General features: G+C 41.3%; 1 protein-coding gene across 2 annotated transcripts in view; it reads left to right on the top strand.

The window, feature by feature from the left end:
- Positions 1-10908: 10908 nt before the first annotated feature.
- Positions 10909-24459, top strand: part of jag1b (jagged canonical Notch ligand 1b) — a 35701-nt gene continuing 22150 nt past the window's right edge. For both annotated transcript variants that reach the window (XM_072437486.1, XM_072437485.1), the window contains exons 1-4: positions 10909-11093; positions 11366-11671; positions 20014-20065; positions 23925-24182. In XM_072437486.1, coding sequence (XP_072293587.1) covers positions 11037-11093; positions 11366-11671; positions 20014-20065; positions 23925-24182 — 673 coding nt within the window. In that variant the 5' untranslated portion in view covers positions 10909-11036. The remainder of the gene's footprint in view (positions 11094-11365; positions 11672-20013; positions 20066-23924; positions 24183-24459) is intronic.

Raw genomic sequence — 24459 nt, 5'->3', positions numbered from 1 at the left:
CTGCCTCGTTCTGGAGTGAGAAGGATTGACCATGAAAACATACATCAGCTCGCAAATGCCTGTTTTATCTCAAATAGTTCATTCCTGGAGCATGATCACACATATTTAAACTTATATAGACTGTAAGTGTGTGTGTGTGGGACTGGGAGAGACGGCCCAATTTTGTTTACTTTAGAGGAAAGTGAAATGCTTGGGTTGTCCTTATTACAACTGACAGCTCCATTTGGAAGCAATCATCAAATGTGTCATGGAAAAAGTGCTACGTCATAGTGCGAGGGACGTCAGGACTTTGCCAGTGTCAATATTTTCCTTCAAGGCTGGCAGCGTCTGTCACAGGGCCGCTCAGACCTCACATTTCTCTGGACGTTTGAACATAAAAGGAGCCATGTGATTGGTTCTGTGGACACATTTCAGCCCACATAGAAGAGAATCCTGTCCAAGGCTTTTCTATTTCAAATGTTACCAGGTGAGTGCAAGAAGGTATGCTGGCTAGGAGTTTTCAGATTTCACACCCATAGATTTTGGGATAGACTCAAGACTAGATGATTCCTACTATCTATGATAAGACATGCATAAAGTCAAATTAGTTAATTGATTATTATCATTATTTGGTCGGGACAGTGCAGGCTGAACCTGCTGGACTGTGACCAAGGGCTACTTTCCATCCGTTGTGCCACATTCAGTCTCACAAACACACTCATTCATATACCAGCACACTTGGATACACTGGAAGCAAGGTGTGTGAAGTGTCTTGCCCAAGGACACACTGACAGTATGCACTACCGCCCCCTGTGGCACCTGGTATTCCAGTGTTCTCCCATCCGAGTACAAACCAGGCTCTTCCCTGCTTAGCTTCATTCGTTGAGATCATTCATTGACAAGTTGGTATGGCTTGATAGCAACGAATTGATTATTGAAATAATTGTCAACTAATTTAGTGATGGAATACTTAATTTTAAGTTCCAATAGATGAGAAAGAAGAGGTTTTATGAGCCAGCTAAAACAATGATTACATAAAATTGAATGTAACAGTTTTGTGTTTTGGAGAGAAAACCTATGTTGTCGTCAAGTGGACTCAATCATAATGTGCTCATTTTGGTCAAATTTTGTAACAAAGAAAAAGAAAAATCTAATCCATGGGCCTTTTTTCGATTGTACCAATTTGAGAATAATGAATTAATATTATTAATGGCAATTGTGTAAAACATCTGAAATGTGAACTGCTAAACAATACACTAATAGCAGAGTTCTGAACTACAAACAACATTTGAGAGGTTTTTTCGAGAGATATGTTAACAGAGGATAATATTATCATATTATGCAGTCTTTGCAATTTTCTAAATGTGACCATTGAAATCGTGATTCCAAGTTGTTTGCAAATATATTTGTCTGTGTTTTTTTTGTTTCTACATCAGCTCTGTGACCACTGGCCACCATCTGAGCCGGGTGTATTCTGTTTGAGTTTCCAGCTTCTATCATTCCCTCTCATGGATAGAATGAAGAAGACAAACCTCTACCAATAAATAGCATTGAGTGTTCAACCGAGAAATGTCAAAAACACTTCAAAGTATCTTAGTCTCATCTGATATATCGTCCTCATAATAAGGATCAACAAAGCGGCTCTAGTGACACATTGGTATTAATAATAAACAAACACCAATGTAATTAACACTAGTACGACGGCATGCTGCCTCCACAAATGATACTTAAACACACAATGTTCAAAGTAAAGAGGAATTTTCTTGTGCCATTCACAATCCACAGACACAAATACAACAAGCTGCATTTAAATGGCATCTCAAAACTGTTGAATAAAATAATAGGGATCCACAAAGCCTTTCATAAGATAAGTCACGTCACTCAGCCCTGATATAAAGATGACCTCATGCACTGTCCACACAATGACATTTATCCAGGCCTTTCCTATTCTACACATGCAAATGGGGCTTTATGTTATGGAAATTGCAACCTTTAAAACCGTATAAGAAATGTATTTTGATGCACGTTTATACTAAAATGGACTGATAATATCTCTATTTACAGCTAAAAAGATCATATAGGTTGAGGTACTGGCCATTGTAATGAATTAATTTTGTGCAGTATTACTTGCATTTTAAGATCCTAAATAATGAAATATCTTTCCACAATTAAATCTATATTTTAAAAGGGATTATTTTTCCCCCTGTATTTAATGGTGTTTCAACATAGAGCTGTGCACTATGGTGAAATAATGATCATATTGTTTTGAAGATATGCAAAAAAAAGTGTATCATTTTGTAATAACGTTTGAAATATTTCAAAAAGTTCTGCTCAAAAATATTTTGATCAGAACTTGATATAATTTTCCAAATGAATAATAATGGTATAGTAATATTAATTTCACATTTAGCTGATACTTAAACCTCAACTAGTTCATTTAAAAACACATTAGAAACACTTCTGTCATTGAGATTGCCTGTGGTCTGCTTTACTACAGATGGTTGGAAATAGAGTAAAAGAATGTATGTAAAAAGCTGACCCTTTGATGTAACACCTCTGGGCTGGCCACTGTTAGACCTGATAACATTCTGCCTTAGTCTATCAAAGGTGATAATGGCTGCTACTGTTTTAGAGCGCAACATTAGCTGATACAGACATCCCTGTTTTCCTTTATCTGATCCACACGTAGCTGTGATTGAGGGACAAAAGAGAGGAAGAGTTTTATCTGCGTCACCACCTTCAGATAGGAAGTCCAGGTAATTAACCACTCTCACCTCCAGCGAGTTCCAATATCCTGCTCCTTTTCTCTGTTCCGACTCACTGCTCCTGGGGTCATGGCTCTGGGGCAACGCCTCAGACGGACCTGGATACTCCTGGAAACATGGACAAATGAGTTAATGATTAATGAAGACAGTGACCACCCATCGTTTTACACTAAGTAATGATGCATAAAAAAATTGTACAGCGCTTAAAAAGACTAAAATAACTATCTTGAAGTAAGCGAGATGATGCAAAGTGATGTAGTTGAACGCCACACAAAAGATCAAAACAGGACCAAGAATCAATTCAGAATCCATAAATATAACATATAGTTCAAGTGTTTTAGTTTATATGTCAGAATTTATAGTGATGAATCCAAAAAATACTGATCCACATATCCATACCTAAGCAGAAAGAAAACAAATCTGGATAAATTTACTTTTCCCATTGTTTTTTTCTTGCAAGAGTAAATAAAAAACGACTTATGTCTGTCTTTCACCCTGAAATAATAGTGATATAACGTGTTAGACTCTCTTCTTAGTTCATTATCACAAGATTAGAAGTTCACACACCCAGAACTGGCCAAAACCAGAACTACCAAACTACCTGGTATGAATCCAAAATGTTATTTTAAATAATTGTATGAGTTTCAGAGCAATGCAAATGTATCAAAAACTGTGTAGTGAATAGTGAAAAGTGCTCAAAATGGTGCCCATAAACAGGACATTGAGACCAATGAATACAAAGGCCGGAATCAGAGCTGAACAAGGACTAAACCATATTTAAACCAGGAATAAAATGTGAATAAACTCCAACAACACTAGGATAAAACCAGGACAACCCCTGGGACTAAATCAGAATCAAGCCGGGTTTGAGTCTTGTGATTTTGAAGTCAGAGCTGGAATTGTGTTATCCAGGTGGATGGAACTGCTGTGCTGCTGAGGCCCGGGCGGCAGCTATAATCGGGGATAATCTCATTTGTTTCAGTGACTGCAGTCTTCTGTGGCCTCCCTCCTGCAGAGGATCAAACACCTCCTCAGTCCCAGGACACACACAGACTGACGCTGGCTCCACCTGACCCAGCGCTGATCCACTCAACCCTCCTGAAGATGATGTTTGGAATCAGAGAGACACAAATAGTGCTCGGACAGGCCTTGGATTGTAAATATATTGTGTTCGTCAAATGTGGAGTGCACCTGTTCCTTTGCAAATCCAAAGACACAGACATTTGTGAATCAATTTTCCCAAGTGGACACATTCGAGCGGTGTTGGTGTTTGGGAGAACTTTACCTCTCCACATTTTTAAGTGGCATAACATGAATTATGTCAGGACATGCGGTGGGTCTAACCAGATTATGTGCATACCGAATTCCTGCCTGAGTTCGAGTCAGGTTATATAACTCCTTTCTCTTAAAAAACCTGTTGATAAATGTAGGGCTACAACGTCAAACGCACTTAATTTGGCGGATAATACATGTGGAACACACGTTTGAATCTGATTAAGATAAATGTAACTGTTGCCATCTTATTTTCTGTCCATAAACTCACTTACTAAATAATAATTATGGTTGTATATGTCACTCCAAAGCCAAGGAAGTTATCTGAATTATGTATCATTCTTCATTTTACAATGCACCTATTGCCAAAGCAAGTTCCTAGTTTTGTTCACTGATGATAGCAATACAACTCATTCCGATTATGATTCTGAAAAGGCATTATACTTCCATAAACTTAGGCTAATTCACACAGTAACACGGGTTAATACCTAATGCAAGTTTGAGTATATGAGATCAGGTCCAGGGGGGAGTCCATTTTTCCCAGACACCGCAGCAATCTTGAGTGGTTTATAGGTAAGTAGACGGTTACTCCCCTGTGTTATTGGGTGAACGCATGTGAACTTTTACTGCTGCGTTGATCAAATACCACAGAACACAGCATAGTAGGTGTGACAGCCTGTAGGTGTGACCTGTGTAAACTCTGTGTCAAACCCGACCCGTACCAGGCATAAATAAGTGCACCTCAGCGACCAATTATTTAGAAATGCTCCTACCATCATAATGCCAAAGCCAACAATTCTGTTTTCCAATCTCTATTTAGCTTGTCTCCAAATATGGCATTGGAATTTTGGGCATTTTTTAATCAGTGACATTTCATTACTGAGGTCCCCTATTTATCATATCTAGAACACATTTTATGCCCCAAAACCCCTCGGGAGGTCGAAACATTTAAAGACAAGCTCAAACAAACTTGACATAAATGAGTCACCGAAAACATCACCGCAGCAATTAGACCCACTTTGAACTGATGAAAATGAAAACTTCTGCTCCTAACCTTCCCCCTTATAATCCACTTTATACTTAACCTCACATAGTTGGACTCCTTACGCACAGACCACACATCCAAATGCCATCACCTCACAGGACGCTCTTTGGGATAAATGTTGAAACTAAGAAACTGAGTTACTTTGTAAGAGGGAACTAATATTTACCTCAACCCATTTGCTGATACCATCTGTAACACGTTTCTAAAAGCAGCTCCCATAAACACTGTGATACGTCCAAACAGTTCAAACTACAAAGACGTCTTCCTCTCCACAGCGGACCCACTCAGATGTGCCTCCTCAGCTGACACCTTCTTCACTTTCATGGGGAAATGCAGGAAATCTGTAAATTCACTTGTAAGCACAGTCCCTCTGACCAAGTTTGGGCTTTGTGCAGCTACTTTTGATCATGAAGCGACTGTATTCTTTTAAATGCTTAGAACACTACTGTCCAGATCCTTTTAAAATGGTTCAGTGTCTGACAATACGAAGATCTCAGTCCTGGAGCACAGACCTCCACCAAGGCCACGTACCTTGTTTACAGTAGAATGTTGCTTAGAAAAAAGTACATGAACTATACCTTTACTGGCTCATGAGTACAACCTGTCATGTAAAACCAGAAAGGGACCTTGGACCAACAATACATGAAGATTCCACAAAGTTACGCTCAGACAAAACAATAAGCTTAGGATTTCTTATAGTCAGACAATGTATTGCACCAAAATCTGCTTAAATCAGGTCACAATAACACCAGTGACACTTCTGAGGAAGGAAACATGTCAAGGTACAACACTAAAATACAGGTACAGGAATCCTAAACATATTACAACGTGAAGACCAAATGAACCTAGACGGACAGACAATCCAAACTTTTCCAAACTTTTTTTTGAGCTATTAAAAAAAAAGAAGCTATTTTATTTGGTTTTCCCAGCAGAATAAATATGTACTCTTGATAACATCCCATCCTGTGTCCATTCGCCTTTCTCTCACCGCAACTCATGATGAGTTTCATTCTTTTAATGTTGACCGTCCACAAAGGAGTTCTTATTGAAGCAACCGCGTCATCATATTGAGACACTCCGGAATGCAAGGAGAAATTACTCAGCACTCTGACTCGAGGACACAGAAAATAAAAAGTTTTTAAAAATGTAAAGCTATTCAAAAACTTTTTAGGAGGAGCGCACCACATATTTCAGTCAAGGTAGGCGGGACGGGAGCACTCGCTAAGCACCTAATCCACTCTTGTTAGGGGTCCTGGCTGAATTCATGCGAGCTACAAAGCCATGCAGCGCTGATAGGAGGGCTGACGGTGGGCTGAGGTAATTGGATTGGAATACGGCATTGAGTGTCAGACAACAAAAGATACCCACCTCTCTCATGACTCTTTTGTTGCTGCTGTGGAATTCATTTGGTCATTCACCCCATCCTCAGCTGGGGCACAGGGATCCTATAGACCGGGGGTAGTTCTCAAACCGTGGGGTGGTTCACATGGTGCTACATCGTCTCAGGGTCTTCAAGAGTCTTTTGTAGACCTGAAACAATGGGTTCAAGCCCCAGTACGTACATTTTTTAGCGCAAAAATAGACTGAAGAATAAAAGCATGTTTTATTTTTTTCATTTTACGTGTTTTTATTACACTGAAAAATCTTTGAAAAACATGCAATCCTTATTTTGAGTACGCTAGCATCTCCACAAACCTGACTCTTATTAGGTCTAGTCGTCTCCATGGAAATGTTGGTGTGTTCCTTAGAATATTCCACACTATGGCATACAATGAATCTATCTTCATGGAAATTGTTCCAAAGCACGTTTTTTCCAAGATGTTACTAAATGTTACTTTATTTCCGCTACGGTGTCACTTAGTTAGTTACGTGCCTTTTTAGTAAGTTAGCTTTGACATAGCGCTATAGCTTGTACTTTGCTGGATTTGTGTGGATCTGTTTTAGACTGTTTTAACCTTTGTTTTAATCCTGGTTTAGCATCTGTTTATCAGCAGTTTAACCTGGGAAGTGTCTAGTTTAATGAATGCTTTTGTCACTAAGTAAAAACAGTTAATTACCCTGCCAAAGTTTCAACAACCAGCTCAACGAGTTCAGGACTATCCCAAACGTGAGGTCCAAAACAGATCCAGTGCGGCCCCTATGTGCGGCTCTATGTGTGAACCGTGGATCCCCCCAAAGCCCAGGGGTCATTTGTGTGATCATTACCATAATCACATTAAGTCTGCAGGAGATTAGCACGGCGGCCTCAGAGGAGAAATCCTGTCTGTGCTCCATGACGACTGCACACCACGCCGCGCTGTAGGCACCTATTAGTCACATGACAGCAGCGGCACGGGGACGCGGATCCACGGCTTCAATAGCACAGTGCACCTTAAAAAAAAGAGAACATGTGTCATACGTGTACTGCAGAGCTGACGAGAGGACAAATCAAAGATGAATTGCTATTACAGTTTAGGCAAGTAGTGGTGTCTACCTTTAATTAAAACCTTGAAAGTGGAAATCTAAATGTGAAGAGTATATTTGTCTGGCGGTTTATGTCACATTAACTGTTTTATTGTTCCAAAAAATTATTTTCATGAAGCTGGTTGATTTCGGCAAAAATTTTTTTTTAAGTTGAGTGGATTTGTATCGAGGAGGGACGGAATATTTTGATGGCAGTAATACATTTGGCTTTAATACATTCACTTTACATACTACCTAAAAGAAAGGCAGTACCATGTAGACAATTTGGAGCAAGCAAAAACATGTCACTAGTATTGTAGCTTGGGGCTGCTCATTTATTCTGGGGTTTTGACCTGCTTTTCTCAAACTTTAAGCACTTTAGATATGGGTTAACGAAAGATATATGACACTACCTGCTCAAGAAGAATTTCACATTGTTGCTTATCTCATACTTCTACCACAGAAATAGCCTCTTCAAAATTCCTCTTCACAGACCAAAGGGCCGTACAGTGCAGACAGGACCCACCACGTCCCACCAAAACGTACGATCGCTGGAACCAAATTTAGTTCCTGCCAGGAGAGAGAAAATCTTCCCTAGGGTTAGAAACGTGCCCAATTAACCCTAATTACCCACACAGAGGCCTGTAACCTGAGATGTCTATCAGTCTGTGGCGGCGCTGGACAGAGACGGGTGCAGCTTTCATCTTGAAGTTCAACCACAGGAAAGGCACCATCTGAGTTCTGACAGTGATTGATTTGTGATTTGCGGGGTTTAAGTTAAGCCTGAATTATGCAAAAGACTACTTAGATTTACTCTTGATTTGTCTTGGTTTACGCTTACTACAGTCCTGACAGAAGTGTACACCTGGTTTAGAACTGATGTGTCTTATATAAATAAACATAATATATAAATAGACCTATTAAAAGTAGGTTTGCCGAAGCTAGTGGTCACATCTGTCCCTTAAGGTGAGCTCAGTTGTCAATGAAAAAGGGAGATTTGTGTGTTTTCCTTATCACCATGGTTGCCTACAGGACAGTCATGTGACACGGCCATAAACCGCCACAAAGTGAGATGGTAAAACATTGCATGGTTACTCATTGATGTGGGCTGCTCTGGTCGTGCTGGAGCTCCCAACTGTGCTCCCTTGATTGACCCATTGAGTGACCTGTGTAATTGGCGCACACAAATCACTAACCACAGGGCGCTGGGTTCCCGTCCCGCGTCTGATGGATGTCTATGGGCCGCCGCTGATCTCAAAACAGATTACCTTCCTCCACTGATACACCTGGACACAATTTGGCCTTCGACACCGGAGTCGGCCAAAGAGGATACTGGGGCAATAACACAATTTAGCAATTTGTCAGCGGTTTCATAACTAAATAAATAGCATGAAATATTTAAAACGTAACATGGGAATGTGGTAAAATCAGGTGGGTGGACCTTTGTGCATTAGTCAATCGAGACAAAGGGGACATATTATAAAAAATCCTGTATTGTCCTGCAACTGAGGCTTGAGTGCTCCGAAAAGTTATGATTATTTAACAAATTAAAACTCCAAATGATTCAAGTAGCGTTAAAAATAGCATAGTCAGTTTTCATGAATAAAAACACGTAAATGACAATCTGCTGCTTGTTACAGTGAGATGTCACTGTGGAGTTTCACTTTTAGAACAATAGGCAAAGAGCCTGTTTATTTTTTTGAAGTTGTTTTAGGTCAATATTGTGTTTTACAATTAACACAATGTAAAATTATGATCTACATATATTATAATGCAATAGTAAGTACATGAAAAAGCACACTCTGTCTCCTTTAAACGATTTAACTTTAAATATCAGAGGCTTATCTTAAACCCCGCGAATCACAAATCAATCTTTGTCAGAACTCACAAATATGGCTTACCTCTGTCCCTGGAAACTTTTACTGGCTCAAATTGTAAAGCTGAATTACAACTACAAAAAGACAGGCCAAGCTGTTTACTTCAATGCTGAAATCCAGTTGTTTTAAACCTAAATGTCCTTTCTCTGATCTGAAATGTTGCTACCTAAAGCCCTACACCTGCATTAATCATCACTGGTGGTCGATGAACAAATAATAAAACAATCTAAACAAAAATGAATCTCGTAAATGTGTGGATCTTCTCCTTTCTTTGTTGTGTCTTAAAACTTGCCTTTAACTTTCTGCTCGTAAACCCTTAAATGTCCAGTATAATGTATAGCAAATTAAAGCCATAATTCTTTAATGATTCAGGGAGGAAATATAACTAATCATAATTTGTGGTTTTCAGTTCAGTAAAGTTTCATAGTGGATTCATAGCTTCTGTGCTAAACAAGCAACGCAATACAAGTCCGACCCTGCGGTGGAGAATGCATGGATTTCACATTATTAAAAAAAAAAAAACATGCTCCTTGGTGGAATCCCAATGACTTTTCCGAGGCTCACATTGCAAGATGTCTCTCATAGCCAGCATTTATGTTTTATCCAAATGCCCTTGAGTCTACACTGGCCTTGTTAAATTGGGTCCAGTTTTGCAATTCGAATGATTTACAGCACCTGCACATATTTAGAGGACAGTAAAACCTGCTATTAACATTTTTAAGATGGCATAAATCTTCAACTGGGGTAAAGAAAGTAGTGGTCAGTTATGGATTTGAAGTGGGTGCAAATTGATACGTGTCTCCTGATCATCCACTCACTATAAACTTGTGGGTTGCAAAAAGAACTACGATTATCAATATGTGACACTAGGCTCACGTTGAACTTGTGGGCTGTAAAAGAACTACGATTATCAATATGTGACACTAGGCTCACGTTGAACTTGTGGGCTGTAAAAGAACTACGATTATCAATATGTGACACTAGGCTCACGTTGAACTTGTGGGCTGTAAAAGAACTACGATTATCAATATGTGACACTAGGCTCACGTTGAACTTGTGGGCTGTAAAAGAACTACGATTATCAATATGTGACACTAGGCTCACGTTGAACTTGTGGGCTGTAAAAGAACCTATCAATATGTAACACGAGGGCAGAACACACGGCTTATGCCCGGTTGTGTGTGTTTTTTCCACCACAAAGAAGCTGCAGTAGTTAATATATCATTACCTTGAGTTGTTGCAGGGGCGTGTCCGGCCACGCCTCCTCATGAATATGCAGCGCGGCGCGGACACTCCCCCCTTGTTCAACTTGTGCAGTGAGCGCCTCTTCGGGACCTGCAAGTCAGTCAGTCAGTCAGCGAGCAGTGGACGAGGCTGGCGCATGGCTACTGAATAAACTTCCTTCAACAAGTGGACTACGGCGAGAGGACGGAGAGTAGTGCGCGTCAACAACAAAAAACACACACACACAAGAGAGAGAGAGAGGACTTCAGACGTGGAAGAGGAGCGTCTGTCTTGTCTTATGACCCCGCGGGGACGTCGTGCTTCTCTCTCCCACTCGTGCATGTTTAAATCAGAGGAGAGCAGTGGAGCCGTGTGTCGGCCAGAAAACTAATACAAGCAACAACCGTGAGGCGACAGCAGCCTGGAGCAGTCATGGTGTGGAGACGAGGCTCGGTCGTGGCCGCCTTTTTACTCTGCTTTGTCACCAAGGTACGTGCGTTTTACCGGCCGAAAACGTCATAATAAACCGTTTGAAATGTTGTGTTTTCCCGTGGCAAGTGTCAAGTCACGAAACGCGGAACATGCTCGCGTTACACCGTCATTACCTCGTGTGTGATTCCTCCGCGCGCTCGCGTTAAAAAGTCATGTTTCAAAGCGGCAGTGTTTACGTTTATGTTTTTAACTCGTGAGCGTGTTGTTTTTGGAGTGTAGCGACGTGTGGAATTGTGGCGAGTTGGAACTCACTCTCGTGTCTTCAACAGGTGTCAGTGGGGTCCGGACAATTCGAGCTGCAAATCTTGTCGATGCACAACGCGCACGGAGAGCTGCACACCGGCGCGTGCTGCGACGGCGCGCGGAGCACGGCGGACCGAAAGTGCGCCCAGAGCGAGTGCGACACGTTTTTTAAAGTTTGTCTGAAGGAATACCAGTCTCGGGTCTCGGCCGCGGGGCCCTGCAGCTTCGGAATGGGATCTACGCCGGTCCTGGGAGGGAATACGTTTTCTTACAAGAGCGCGAACAGGAATGACAAATCCAGGATAGTTTTGCCCTTCAGTTTTGCCTGGCCGGTGAGTCTTTTTTTTGTTTTGTTTTTTCTGGAGGCTACTTTTTTGTTTTGTGCGTCTCGACGGGCTTCTTCAGACAAAAATCTCTGTTTGCAGTTCAGTTCAGAGCAATTATCTTGTGTCAGTCACCAACCTCGACCCCGAACCCACCTCGACACCAATCACAACAAACTAGAAGAGTGCACTTCTCTTGTGGTAGTGTTAGGCTCTTTGTCAAGTATTCTTTTTGAACAAGGACCCTTGGTTTTCCACAATTTATGTGAGTTCTACCAGGTGCTGCTGGTATTTCTCAGTTTCAGGCCTAGACCTGTCTTTTTCTTTCTGCTTTTTTTTTTAACTAGTTTGCATATAAGGCATTACACAACAGAGCAATTTGGATGAAAGATAGATTTGACACTAATTGACAGCCTTTGAACACACTCCATTTCTCTAAGTACTGTAGTTATCCTCTATAACACAGTGAAAAATGTTGCCTCCCTCTCTAGACCAGCTCTTGTGTTTGGCAGTTGAGTGAGTCGATCCCTCCACTCTTTGGCTCATAGTCCCGCTTAGTGTAAAAAGTACTTTCAAATACTTCTCCTTTCCTTCGTGTCAGCTCTTCTTGGTGTGAGAGTAAATAAATGGCCCTGACGTGCTTGTGGGAGCGTGGTTGTAGGTCTGTGAGAGAAGATTTGCCATGGTGGAGCACATTTCGATATAATGAAAAGTGCGCTCACTCCGCATAGACTCGCTAACCCCACACTTGGCCCGATGCCCCCACCACCAGTGTCTGATACTGTAGTTCTGAGGCACAGTGCTCTGCTATGGGTATGTCACGTTTAAGCTTTACTTTTATTACTTTTAGATTAGGTTCTTTTGCCTAATGCACAGTTTTGGGCTCAAAAGTAGTAAGGTAAAGACCACGGCCGTGTTTAATGTCTTGCATGGGGCCGTTTTCTCAGTAGTTCCCATGCAGCAGAGGCAGAGCAGATCATTCAGCCTGGTTTTCCCCCATGATCCGATCAGGCTGTGGAACAATGTTCACGGCAGGGAAGCATGCAATCTGATAGGGGCTGTATTTTTTTATTTGCCCTCGACTTAGACACTGGCGCCTCACACCTTTTTAAAAGACAAAAGTTTCTGTTTATGTCCGCTCTATGGTAACCTTGAGTTAGCATAAATGCTTAGTGCCGGATTAGTTTCATGTTATGTGGTGAAAATCGTTTCTAGTGGAAAACAACACTTGTTGACACTGAAATATGACACTGGATGTATTCCAGCCTCGAGGACTGTAGCTGCACTTAAACCATTGTAATGACACGTTGATTACACATACAGACTTAACCATGTTCTACACAACACAGACTGTCAAACATATGGCCCTGGGCTAAATATGGACTGTAATAACAACTGTGTATCAGGCCTGAACATATTTTTGACTTGTTGGAGCTCATTATTCAAGAAAAAACTGGCAGGTCAGTGCATAGAAAAATGACACCATTGAGACGACCAGCCCCAAAAGCAACCACATGTGTAACAGAAGCAGGCGAACAAAAAGACCTCAAGGGATACAGATACCATAAGATAAAGATCTTAAATAACCATCTATAACATTTATGATGAAACATGCCATTAAAGCTTTTATAGTACTTTATTATCATTACGGTTTGGCACCACCATATTTACTTTATTGTCACAGCTGTCGCACAGTTTATAGCTACATTCCTGTTGGATAAATCCATTACCTGGTGATATGACGTATACGAGGTGGGCCTGAGAATAGCCTTTTACACAATGACAGTTGTGTTTTCTATTGAAAGTGGTCAGAAAGGAGGTGGTCGCTGCATTCCCTTCTACTCGTTTTATCCAAGAGCTCTACTTGAGTGCACATTTACAATCGTCAGGTTAGGTATGATATCACTCTTTGTCCTTTTCATCACTTGATTGGCTGTTGCGGACAGATGGCGGTGTGGTGCATTTGGGTTGTTGGGTTGTTGGAGTTCATGAGGCTGTTGATGTCCCCCTCCTCTCCTCTTTTTGGTCTCTGCATAAAGTTGGCCTCTTGTCCCGGCCAAGGGCTTTGTTTAAGTCACGCTTGGTTGGACCTCAGGCATTTCATCGCTTTAACCTTGCCACCCACAGTAACCGCTGCACTTAATGAGGCTACACACATGTCTCTCTTCAGGTTAGTTAAGGCAGACCTCCAGATGCACACTGTTGCCGGGACATCGTTAGCATGTTAGCGTTCATCATACAACTTGGACATTTTGTCAATACAATGGTTTTATCTTACATAGAAGTGTGGGTCGAGCTGCTTCACAAAAGTGTATCAAGGCTGGACAATGGGTCGCCCTCGGTGACTTCAGTGAGGATTATCAAACATAATGGAGCTAGTGCAGCTGTAATGCAGCGCAGGGCAAGCAACAGGAAGCAGCAGTAGTAGACTCAGCATTGATAAAGCCACTTTTCTGATTGGAGTCTTTACTTTTTGTCTGCTTGTCTCCATGGAGATATTGCTTTGCCTAGAATTTTCCACACTATGACATTCATTTATCTAGCTTGCTTTTATTCGATTACAGCTGTTTTTATTGCTCAAACAAAACCTTGAAAAACATACGTAGTCTTACTTTAAGCTGACTCTCCACTGATCTGACTAGAAACAGGGTCTACATAGATTGGAATAGACACGTTTAATGTGCGGTAATACTGAGAAACATTCCTGTCAAAACAATTGCTTATCCACGGAGATAAGGAGGTGACAGATTCTCCATCCAGAAAAGTTGCCTTGAGCATCTTTAAATTATTCCTTTCAAGTTAGTTAAAGTGCTAAACATTGCAATTTTTATTCAACCTTCCACTTCCTTAGCCACAGCTGCCCTGGGGCAGGCTAACCAGATTTAGTTTGAACCTTTTTCATTTGAGCAAATTTTTGTCTGTAAACCTGAGATAGTGCTCAAGCCATGTGACCGTACTCTGAAAACCACTGCATTAGTTAAAAAACAACCATTGTCTTTTTATTATGCAATCTTTACAGTCAAGTTGGCGCCTTAGTTCTGCAAACTCTGCAGCTAGTCGTAATAATTTACTATGCCGCCGTCTACGTTTAGATGTGGAACTGCCCTGACGTGACGATGATAGACATTCTGACAAGCCATAGTCTTTAGAGCACCACTATCAGGTGAGTTTTGTCATAATTATTGGCTCGAACCCGAAGTAAACGCTGCTGGCAGCTGTGAAAGTAATAACACATTTATTTTTGCTATTATCTGCTCTGATGTGGCAGTTAAGTGCAAAGTACTCAACAGAATGAAGTGGAAAAGTATTTGATTTGTTATTCTTTCTTCCTTGCGTCACCAACAGCGTCTTGCGGTTGAAAGTGAACATTGAGATTTGTCACCGCCCCTGAGCCTTTTGGAGCCGTGACATGCATCAAAACGCCTGTAATGGCAATAATCACATGTGTGTTATTGTTTTGCTTCATGCTTAGAGACCCTTGGAGACAGTTGGTTGAATATGTCTTTCATTTTACCTTGCCCTAATTATGTTTGACTTGAGACAGGTCCAAAATCAGTTGATGCTATGTTTTTGTTTTCATTGGCAAAAATCAAACTCCCTTTTTTTGGGAAGGTGTCTATGAGGTTATCCCAGGTAATGCACCTAAACACAAAACTTAATAAAGGGTCCATTATTCATGTAAGTTCTTGTATTGACAAAAATCCTTCAACAAGCATTCCTTCTCTGCAGTTTGTCATTAGCGCCTGGAAGCTTTGAGGTGCGATGGGTGTGCTACAGCCGTATTAATCACAATCCTCACAGTTGATAGCGTTGAATTGATTGACTCAGGAAAGCTGATAGCAACAGTGAGAGTCAATATGGTTTTATTTACATTTCATCTGTACCAGGACGAGCCTAATCAGATTTGCATTGGCTTTTATTGAGGGCAGTTCCTTGGTCAGTTCCTACAAGCGAGCAGTGAAACACAGAGCAAAAACCTCTAGAACATTTTGAGAATAAATGGTTTGCAAATCGTGGTGCCAGACTATGTCAAAATATTTATGATATTGTGAATGTTTTGAAGGTATGCAAAATTTAAGTATCAAGTAGATATTATGACAAATGCTACAAAAGAGCTGATAAGAGCTGTTATAAGGTGACATCTCAGCACTTTTGTGATCAATTTGACTGAAATGTCACTTTTATCTGATAATAAATCCATAACTAATACGCTTATCTCTAAAATTTTAGCTTTTCTGCAGTGAAATGTTGACCACAATCCTTAATTCCGCAGGTGGTTGGACAGTTTTTATTCAACTCATTAAACTGCGGTTAGTAATCACAAAATATCTTGGTTTGTCCTCATTTCTATTCATTTATCTGATTACAGAAGTCTTGCCAGGTCAAATTGTCCGTACATTTTTGCGAACCACTGTATTAGACCTTCGCTTTCCAGTTATTGAAACATCTTTTATTATGGAGTCCCGTTCCAGAGCAGGGCTGGACCTCTCGCTCCCGTCTCTGTGTGTGTATTGGGAAAATTCCCCTAGCAAGAGGATTCAGTAGTGTTCTTTGGCAGGACCGAGCGCTTCGAGCTGGGCTGATTCTTATCACTGATGTTACATGTCTGTTGTTGGACACCGTCTGTTTGGCCGGCGGAGATGAGAAGAAGAAGACATATGGCCACACACTTTTTGCACTTGGACTTGTGCGTTTGTGTGTGCGTTTGTGTGTCGTGTGTGTGTGTACTTGAGTGTGTGTGTGTGTGTGTCCACTCTTAAGTTCAAAGAGAAGTTGTGAGTCAGCTGGAGCCTGGGAAAAGTGAACCTGGCACTGGCAGTCTGATAACACTGAGAAGTTATGGAGTGTGAGTGAATGGGGAGGCATGCTCTCTCTCTCTTTCTCTCTCTATCTCTCTATCTCTCTATCTCTGGAAGCACTTATTTTGTCCAAACATACCAATAACAGGCATCTTGTTAGAGACAGCTTGCAGCCCCCTGAGACTCGCTTTGATAACATAATCCTGAATATAAACTAAGTAGTTATTACATACCTATACGTCAAAATACATGTACTCCAAAGTCTCATGTGTTACAAACAAATGTATTCCTCAATATTGGCCTCAAGAGCTGTCGGCCTTTCGTCGTTTGGTCGATGGTGTGTCTGTTGACCCACATTTAATTCATATTTTACGGATTTCTATGGGACAGCAGCGGAAATGAGAAAGTCTGAAGTGAGCAAGCTGGGCGTGAATCATGGGTTGAATCTTCCGTTTCACATAAATAGGCTGTTTTCTCATACTTTTCTGCATAAATTGTTGTTTTTGCCTCAACTCGCATACATTCGTCATCTTGTAAGTGCAGTTTGGGTGGGACAAAGTTTTGAGCTTTTGCCAGATTCGTGCCACTTCCCTGTTTAGTCAGCTAATCGATTGACAATGCGTGTGTTTAGTCGACTGAGAATGTCCTAGTTTACTACAGTTTTATTGCATATAAACCATATGTTTCAAGTCCCATAAATTGCTTGAATTAAAGAGCAAAAGTTATCATCACAATCAGTAAAAAATCTATAAAAAACAAACAATTATGGCATACAAACTGTTGAACTCACTGATTTGATCCTCACTGTTGTTAAAGCAATCTCTTCTATGTACAGTAAACACGTTTGATTGAGGCAGTTTGAAGCTCCGTCAGACCAGACTTTTGAGACATTAGGGTAGTCAACCAAATACATTCTTGGTGATTCTTGTGAAGTACCAGTAAACTGCACCGTCATAAGTAAAAAGCAGATTAAACTGTGGTGTCTAGTCACTCCCAAAACGTCAACTAACTCACTCAATGCTTTCCCCTTTCTGCTTTTGTGCAAATTCTTAAAATAATAATAATATAATCAGAAACTCCATTGACGGATTAATTGACTGAACGACTAAAGGCGTACAGTCCTCATAGACATACTCTACAATGTACATTCCAAATTAATTATTGTAATTACGGTACAAGCAAAGTAAACATCAATCCATTCAACCATACATACCATATATACAATTATTGTCTGGATTGAATCTTGAAGCCAATGTCATGTGTCTTAACTATAATAACTTTATTTCTCAGAGGTGGGATCTTGATGCTTTAATCACTCCCAAGTTGAAACAAGTCTAAATCATGCCAGTTTAGGGCGTGTTAGGTTGTCTTTATTCTCAGAGCCAGTAATCTAATAAACGTTATGTGTTATGACAGCAGTCCATCCAAATTGATATGATTATTTTCACTCTCTCCTGGTGAGAATGTCTACGTGCAGAGCCGGTGTACCAAGTGTTTGGAAAGATTTGAGATTTAGTTTGACCTTTTTGGAGTATAGATTATCTGAATTAAATCACTAAGTGTAACTCACTGCCATATTGTGACCTGAATAAGAACGATTATCGCTGAACCGGGAAACAAATTTAGGTTCAGAAGGTCACTTAAGTATGACGCATAATATACCACAAGACATTTGGTCATTTTCTGATAACAAATAGTACAGGACAAGATGACAAACCGTTATTCATGTGAAAATGTCCAAATACTTGACGATGTTGTGGTTTTCCAGTTGACTTCCTGTTTTTGAGCCTTTGTCACAAGTGGGATTTATAGTCTGACCCACCCAAATAATCTTGTATGAACCCAAGAAGGAACAAATGGTGAAATCCCCCAAATTCTCCAGGCCACATGTATTTGTCTTCGCAGCAGAGGCTTTTGCTGGCTAAGCATTAAGCGCTAGGACTGAACTTGATACTGTTAAGCGCTCGGAGGGGAAGCGGAGGCCTCGTGTTCGTGGTGTTAATATAGCTGGCTGTCGCTTGTAGTGTCGTACATTGATGAGGTATCACGTTGCCCCATGACTGCGTTACTCAAGCTCTGCCTAAAGTCATTACAGCCAGTAATTATGAGTCAGAAAACACCATAGTTTGGGAGAGCCGTATTAAATGATAGCTTGTGTGATTGCAATGGAAAACTGGCAAACTAACAGATGCTGGCGTTGTTATGTTGGTGGAAAGTGAGGCAGCAGGATTAATTGCAGTGCATAATTAGAAAATAACAAAGATTGCCATTATTTAGGTGATTTAATGTCATTAGTAAACAAAGGAAAAATCCTAAAATGTGCTAACCTAGTTTAGACCTCTAAACATGAAGTGATTCTTGTGTTACTACATATGTTTACATGTCTCAGTTGTTAGTTTAAAGGTAGGACGAGACACAATTTTGTATTTTGTGGCACGAGATTTTGTCCCAGTCTATCTTATCTTTTATAGCCAATCATTTTACAAAATATAATTGCAATCACAAAACAAACAGAAAAATCTCAATTTGATATTCTCCTGAATTGCTTGATTGCATGGGGAAACTGGCAAAGGATAAGACACTTGCTTTATTAAACAGGAGGAAAGCCTGACAAAACAAGGTGAAAAAATGTTTTGGAGTGCGTCATGCACTTTCCCTGAGACGAGTTGCTCAGGGGTTTTCCTTCAGCAGGTTTGTTTACAGTGAAGTCATTGCCGGTTGCTATGTCGGATTGCTGTCGTGCCTCTGAGCAGGAATAGGGAGCAAGGATGTGAAAGAGCAGTTTTCTGTTGCGAGGGACTTGTCACCAGCGCATACTTTCTCCCTGACTCCACAGACACATTGTTCGCTTCCCCGTGACTGAGGCGCAGCCCCGAGTGAATGTGTAAGGTGATACTGGTGTGAGCGCTACCGACCCCGAATCAGACAAAGCGTTTTGGGAGTGCTGAAACCAAGACAGGCCCTCCAGAGTTGAGCTCATTCAGCCCGCCTCTGCCCCGTCGGCCCTGCCATCTCCCCCTTTTGTCTCATTCATTTCATATATAATCCTGCTTGTTATAGTGTTATTTTTCTACCTCAAAGCTGGGGTTTGCCTTCCTTTTTACAGTTCTACAAATGAGCATGAAATTAGAAAACCCATACACATTGTAAACCAGCGCTGTCTGAGAAAAATAACCATCTTCCATTGCCTAGTCTCACCACATTTCATAAACATGTGGAAAAACTGTACTTGGGGGAAAGTGTTACCGTGGTGGAGACGAAGACATGGTTTTGGCATTTCAGCGTCTTTTTTTTCTTCTTCACTACGTTTTCATTTTGACGGCTCATTACTCCAGATTGTGTTGAGCAGCTTTACTACAGTGTTTTGGTTTATCTGACTCGTCCAAACCACTCGTGTGCTCCTGATGTCATCAGGCATTAGTCGCCTTGTCCATTTTGCATTCTTATTTTGAATAGTTAAATGTGACAATTTGCATGGTTACTACTAACACGCAGAAGAATTTTGAACATCTAGTTTCTTGCAGCTAACTCCTGTTGTCTCTTTTCTTCCAGAGGTCGTACACTTTGATAGTGGAAGCCTTGGACTTCAGCAATGAAACCAGTGGTGAGTATTGTCCTCATCTGCCTTCTCCATCTCCTCTGCCTCCCCTTTGTCCTTCCTCTCACTCTCACTGGAGTCTTGGAGGAGTCGTGTGTTGAAGGTCAGAGGAGGAAGTTTATACTTCCTGCCGACCCAGGTCCTGTCTTTGGGTCCTCTGGGTCTGAGTGCATCCGTGAGGGGAGTGTGTGCTGACAGGTGCCCGAGCAGAGGGGCTCCGAGGTGGGACAGGGCTGCAGACAGAGAGGAGGAAGTCTGGATGTGGGGGGTTTGAGGGCGTATCAGGGCCTGCTGTTCACTATGAAAATGTTTTCATTGGACTGATGACTGATGGCAGGTGCTGCCAGTCGGGGTCAGGGTCACACTGTCTAACTGTCACTGAGGTGTGAAACACAGCTCGCCCGGGCGCTGCCACGGGGCCGAGGGCTCCGCATGGGGGGCCACTGTCTTTAGGTTAAAGTTACCTCTGACACAGGTGGACCACTCTCTTCTGCTCTTTTACTTCACACGACTGCTACACTCTGAGTTTATCTGTGAAAGCTGTGGTTGTACCTCTCATGCATGTGGGAATAGCACTGCAGTCTCAATTTGAATCTAACTTTTATTTTATTTGGTGAGGCAGAGGTGAGGCCGTGATCCCAGCTCAGGGAGGGCTCTATCCCAGCTTGTTTATGCAGGTCTGTCCGAGGTCATCAAGGTTTCGGTCATTTCTGCTGTATTTGCCGCTCCCCAGAGAGCTATTAGGGCATTGGTGTGAAAAGCCCCTGAATGTACACACTCAATGCTGGTTAAGCCTCCATGAGCTGCGCAGGCGAGCTCCCAGCGCTGTTAGCCTCAGAGGTCATTTTGTTCTGTTCTGTTATTTCGATAAACATTAAAACATTTCATACGTTAATATGACATAATTTATGTTGTGCTTCCCTGTTTGTAAACCACTGCTTTTAAAACATTGCATTTATCCCGTACTAAAGACATAACAGTCCAGTGCTCTGCTTATTGATAATCTTACTGCCAAAGTTGGGCCTTAATGACTTTATGAAGCTGGTCTCAGTCAGCGTTTATGTTTATCCTGAGCCAGGCAGCAGGTAGTAAGGACGTGCTACTCCCGGCGCCGCGGGCCAGCAGTCGGTAGAGAAATGCCTCACCGCCGAGCTCTGGCCTCCAGATCAATGTGAAATGTGGCCAGGCCCTGTGATTTCTGCTCACCTCGCTTCACTCCACTATATTCTCCTCAGAACTGCAAATATATGAGCGTACTCTTGCTTTATCGCTCACTCTCTCATCCTCTCTCATCTTCTATCTTACTCTTTTCTGCCTCCACCCGTGTCTTCACTATCTCTCTCTTACTCTCTCTCTGTGTGCATTGCATCATACTACACCGAGGGGCGATTCACCCAGCGGTCAGCTACCTCTGCTTGGCCGCGCTTGGTAAATAACTGGTGTGACACATTTTTCATTCGCTCCCAGGTGGAAGATTTAGAAAGCAAGTAGCAAGTGCAGGAGTGTGAGTGAATGAGCTGTGTTAATGCGCTGAGGCTTGTACAAACGCTAACTACGGCTACATGTCTAAAAAGTGAATCTCAAGGCAAACACTTAAGAATCAATATTCATTTACTTCTCAAAACACATTTAATATATGGGTTTCAGTGTCAGGCTACAAGAAATATCGCAATCGACTTGAAAGTTTAATGGTCGCAATTAGCAAACAATGTCCTCTACAAACAGCCAAATATTGTGCCTATTCATGTCTAAATCCTGTAGTTTAGACCTCTACAAACTGTTAAATGAAATGTTAATGCTTCTGGATGTGTTTGAAATGGGAACTTTGAACATAATCAAAACATGAATCGTAAATCTAATCACAAACGCAATGCTTGTCAGAAAAATCACAATTCAAAAAAATCAAAAATTGTTCCGCCCTATTTCAGAGTGATAGACATTTTCCACTGTTGCTATAGCAATTAATAAGTCAAAACACAATCACATCATGTCACCTTTAAAGAGGAAGCTGGGTCTAAACTACAGTATTAGCTGTTTTAATACAAATGTCCCCATGGAAACGTATGAGATTTTACAATCATGATCTTATCTTTAATTTGATTTAAACTGTTCAAAAAAAAAGTATTTGTTTAGCTTCAATATAGACCTAGTTTATGACCAGAAGAATAATATTCAGTAATGACTTCTTGATTTAAGTTCCTATGTCATTATGGTTGTATTCTTTCATCCATCTCATTGCTATTGCAGTATTCAGTAGTGTGTTTCCTCTGTAGTGTGCTGCTTTAGTGAATACAGTGTCTGGGCCCTGTGGCAGCCATGTTTGCTCAGTTTAAGTGTGTTTGCTCTGTTTGTAGAGCTCATTACGGCTCTCGCTCCCGGCTCAGCCTTTGCCCATTCACCAAAGCCATGACCTCGTCCTTGTTTGCCCAACTAAAGAAACCTTTCCCCAGCCCAATGTGTGCTAAATCATGCATTATGGAGCTGCACAGTCCACGTAAAGTGTAACTGGTGTGAAAAGTCCGAGACCTTTTGACTGGTGCGAGGAGAAGAATGTCTGTGAGAAATGAGGCTGTGGGGGGAAAAGCGCTGATGGTGCCGTGGCCCACGTCCCAGCGCCGGTGTCCACAGACTGTAATTTATGGCTGCTGTGGCGGTGGTGTCCTCGCCTGTGAAAATGCATGGGGCAGTGTCAATACTAGAGTAAGAGCTGCAATATCCCCGAGCTGCCAACCTGAGAATGAGAAAGCAGGAAAACAGAAGCTCTGATTTGTATAATATTATATTTTGAATTGGTCTTTTTGGGGCAAACTAAGAATCATGTTTTAGAATTGACAAAAGGGCATCACAGTAAGTGCAAGTTGGTTTTGTGTTATTTAATTGAGAGATAAATTGAAATTGTTGTTTTGGAGCTATGCAAAATTTGAATATTGAGAATATAATCTATAACTAATACTATTAAAATTAAGGTATAAAGTGATATTTCTGCCCTTATGTGATTCATTTTATGATCCAGTCACATCTTGTGTGCAAGACTTTAACCTAAACCAAGACATTTATATCAATGTCTTAGTTATATAAAGTCTTTTCTGAATATAGTTATTGAGATATTATTTGCCAGCCCTATGGATGACTATGCCTTTTGCTTTATTTTGTGTTGCCTGGTTGGTAGGTTGTTTGTTGTCTGTTTCAATGTTGGCCTAGACGAGCTGAAATCACTGTCCAACGTGTACCTAGAATTGATCAAAGTTACACAGAAAGCCCACGAGCGAAACATGAATGAAAGGAGTGTGACATAGTTTGTTACAGAACAAAGAAGGCATAATTCAGAGGCTCTAAACTGACAAGGTTAAAGCAAAGTTAAAAGCGTGGCTACTTAGGTGTCACTTTTACAAAGAACAGGGCCGTATCAAGCCCTGCGACAAGTTGGCCACTGTCCAGGGTGTACCCGGCCTAAGGCCCGAAGTCACTGGGATAGGCTCCAGTCACCCGCGACCCCAAAAAGGGAACAAGCGGTAGAAAATGGATGGATGGAGGGCCGTATCAAAGCAAAAACAGGAATAACCCCAAGGTGTAAACCCGAGAATCAGAAACGACGGAGCGATTTGCAAAAGAGAGCGTGAGAAAAAAGAAAAAAAAAAGTTAAAGTGCTCATTACTTCCAGCCTCTCTCGTTTTCTCCATTTTCTTCTTGTACATCTCCTCCAATACACATACTTGCGTTAATTACATACAATCTAGTATCTTGGAGAGCTTCGGCGATTTGTGCGAGCATATTTTGGTTTCCCTGCTGTAAAATCATCCACATTCACCAGATAAGATGCAGCATTCCCGTTCTTGGCCTAATAATGTGAAATTGTGTGTTTTAGGCGCCGATGGACGGTTAATAGCAAAGGCGTTGCTCTCTGGAATGATCAACCCGAGCCCTCAATGGCAAAAGCTCACGCATCCCGGGCCTCCAGCGCAGTTCGAGTATCAGATTCGTGTCAGCTGCGACGAACACTATTACGGATTTGGCTGCAATAAGTTTTGTCGTCCGAGAGATGAGTTTTTTGGACATTATACGTGCGACAGCAACGGGAACAAGACGTGTCTCGAGGGCTGGTCGGGACCTGAGTGCACCACAGGTAAGCTTGGGGTTATTCTTACAGGTCAAAGAGGATGGGTATCAGAGCTGAAGATAAATGTTGCCTTTGAATTAAACATGAAGAAATCAAAATGAATTATATTATAAGTGAGTGTAGCAAAAATTTGAATTGTATTTCCAAGCATAAAAGGCCCAAGTGCTGAATGAAATCATTCCTGTACTTTAAAATGTTGTAGAACCATTTCCTCAAGGCACAGACTAAATTAAGTTTTGAAATGGTTTTACTTATTTAACTATTCATTTTGTTTGGATGGTTT

This window comes from Eucyclogobius newberryi, unplaced genomic scaffold (genome assembly GCF_026437365.1).
Source record: "Eucyclogobius newberryi isolate DKJ021-1_F unplaced genomic scaffold, fEucNew1.0.hap1 SCAF_8, whole genome shotgun sequence".
Classification (NCBI taxonomy): domain Eukaryota; kingdom Metazoa; phylum Chordata; class Actinopteri; order Gobiiformes; family Gobiidae; genus Eucyclogobius; species Eucyclogobius newberryi.
Note: the sequence above shows the minus strand (reverse complement) of the source record. Positions and strands in the feature narration are given on the sequence as shown.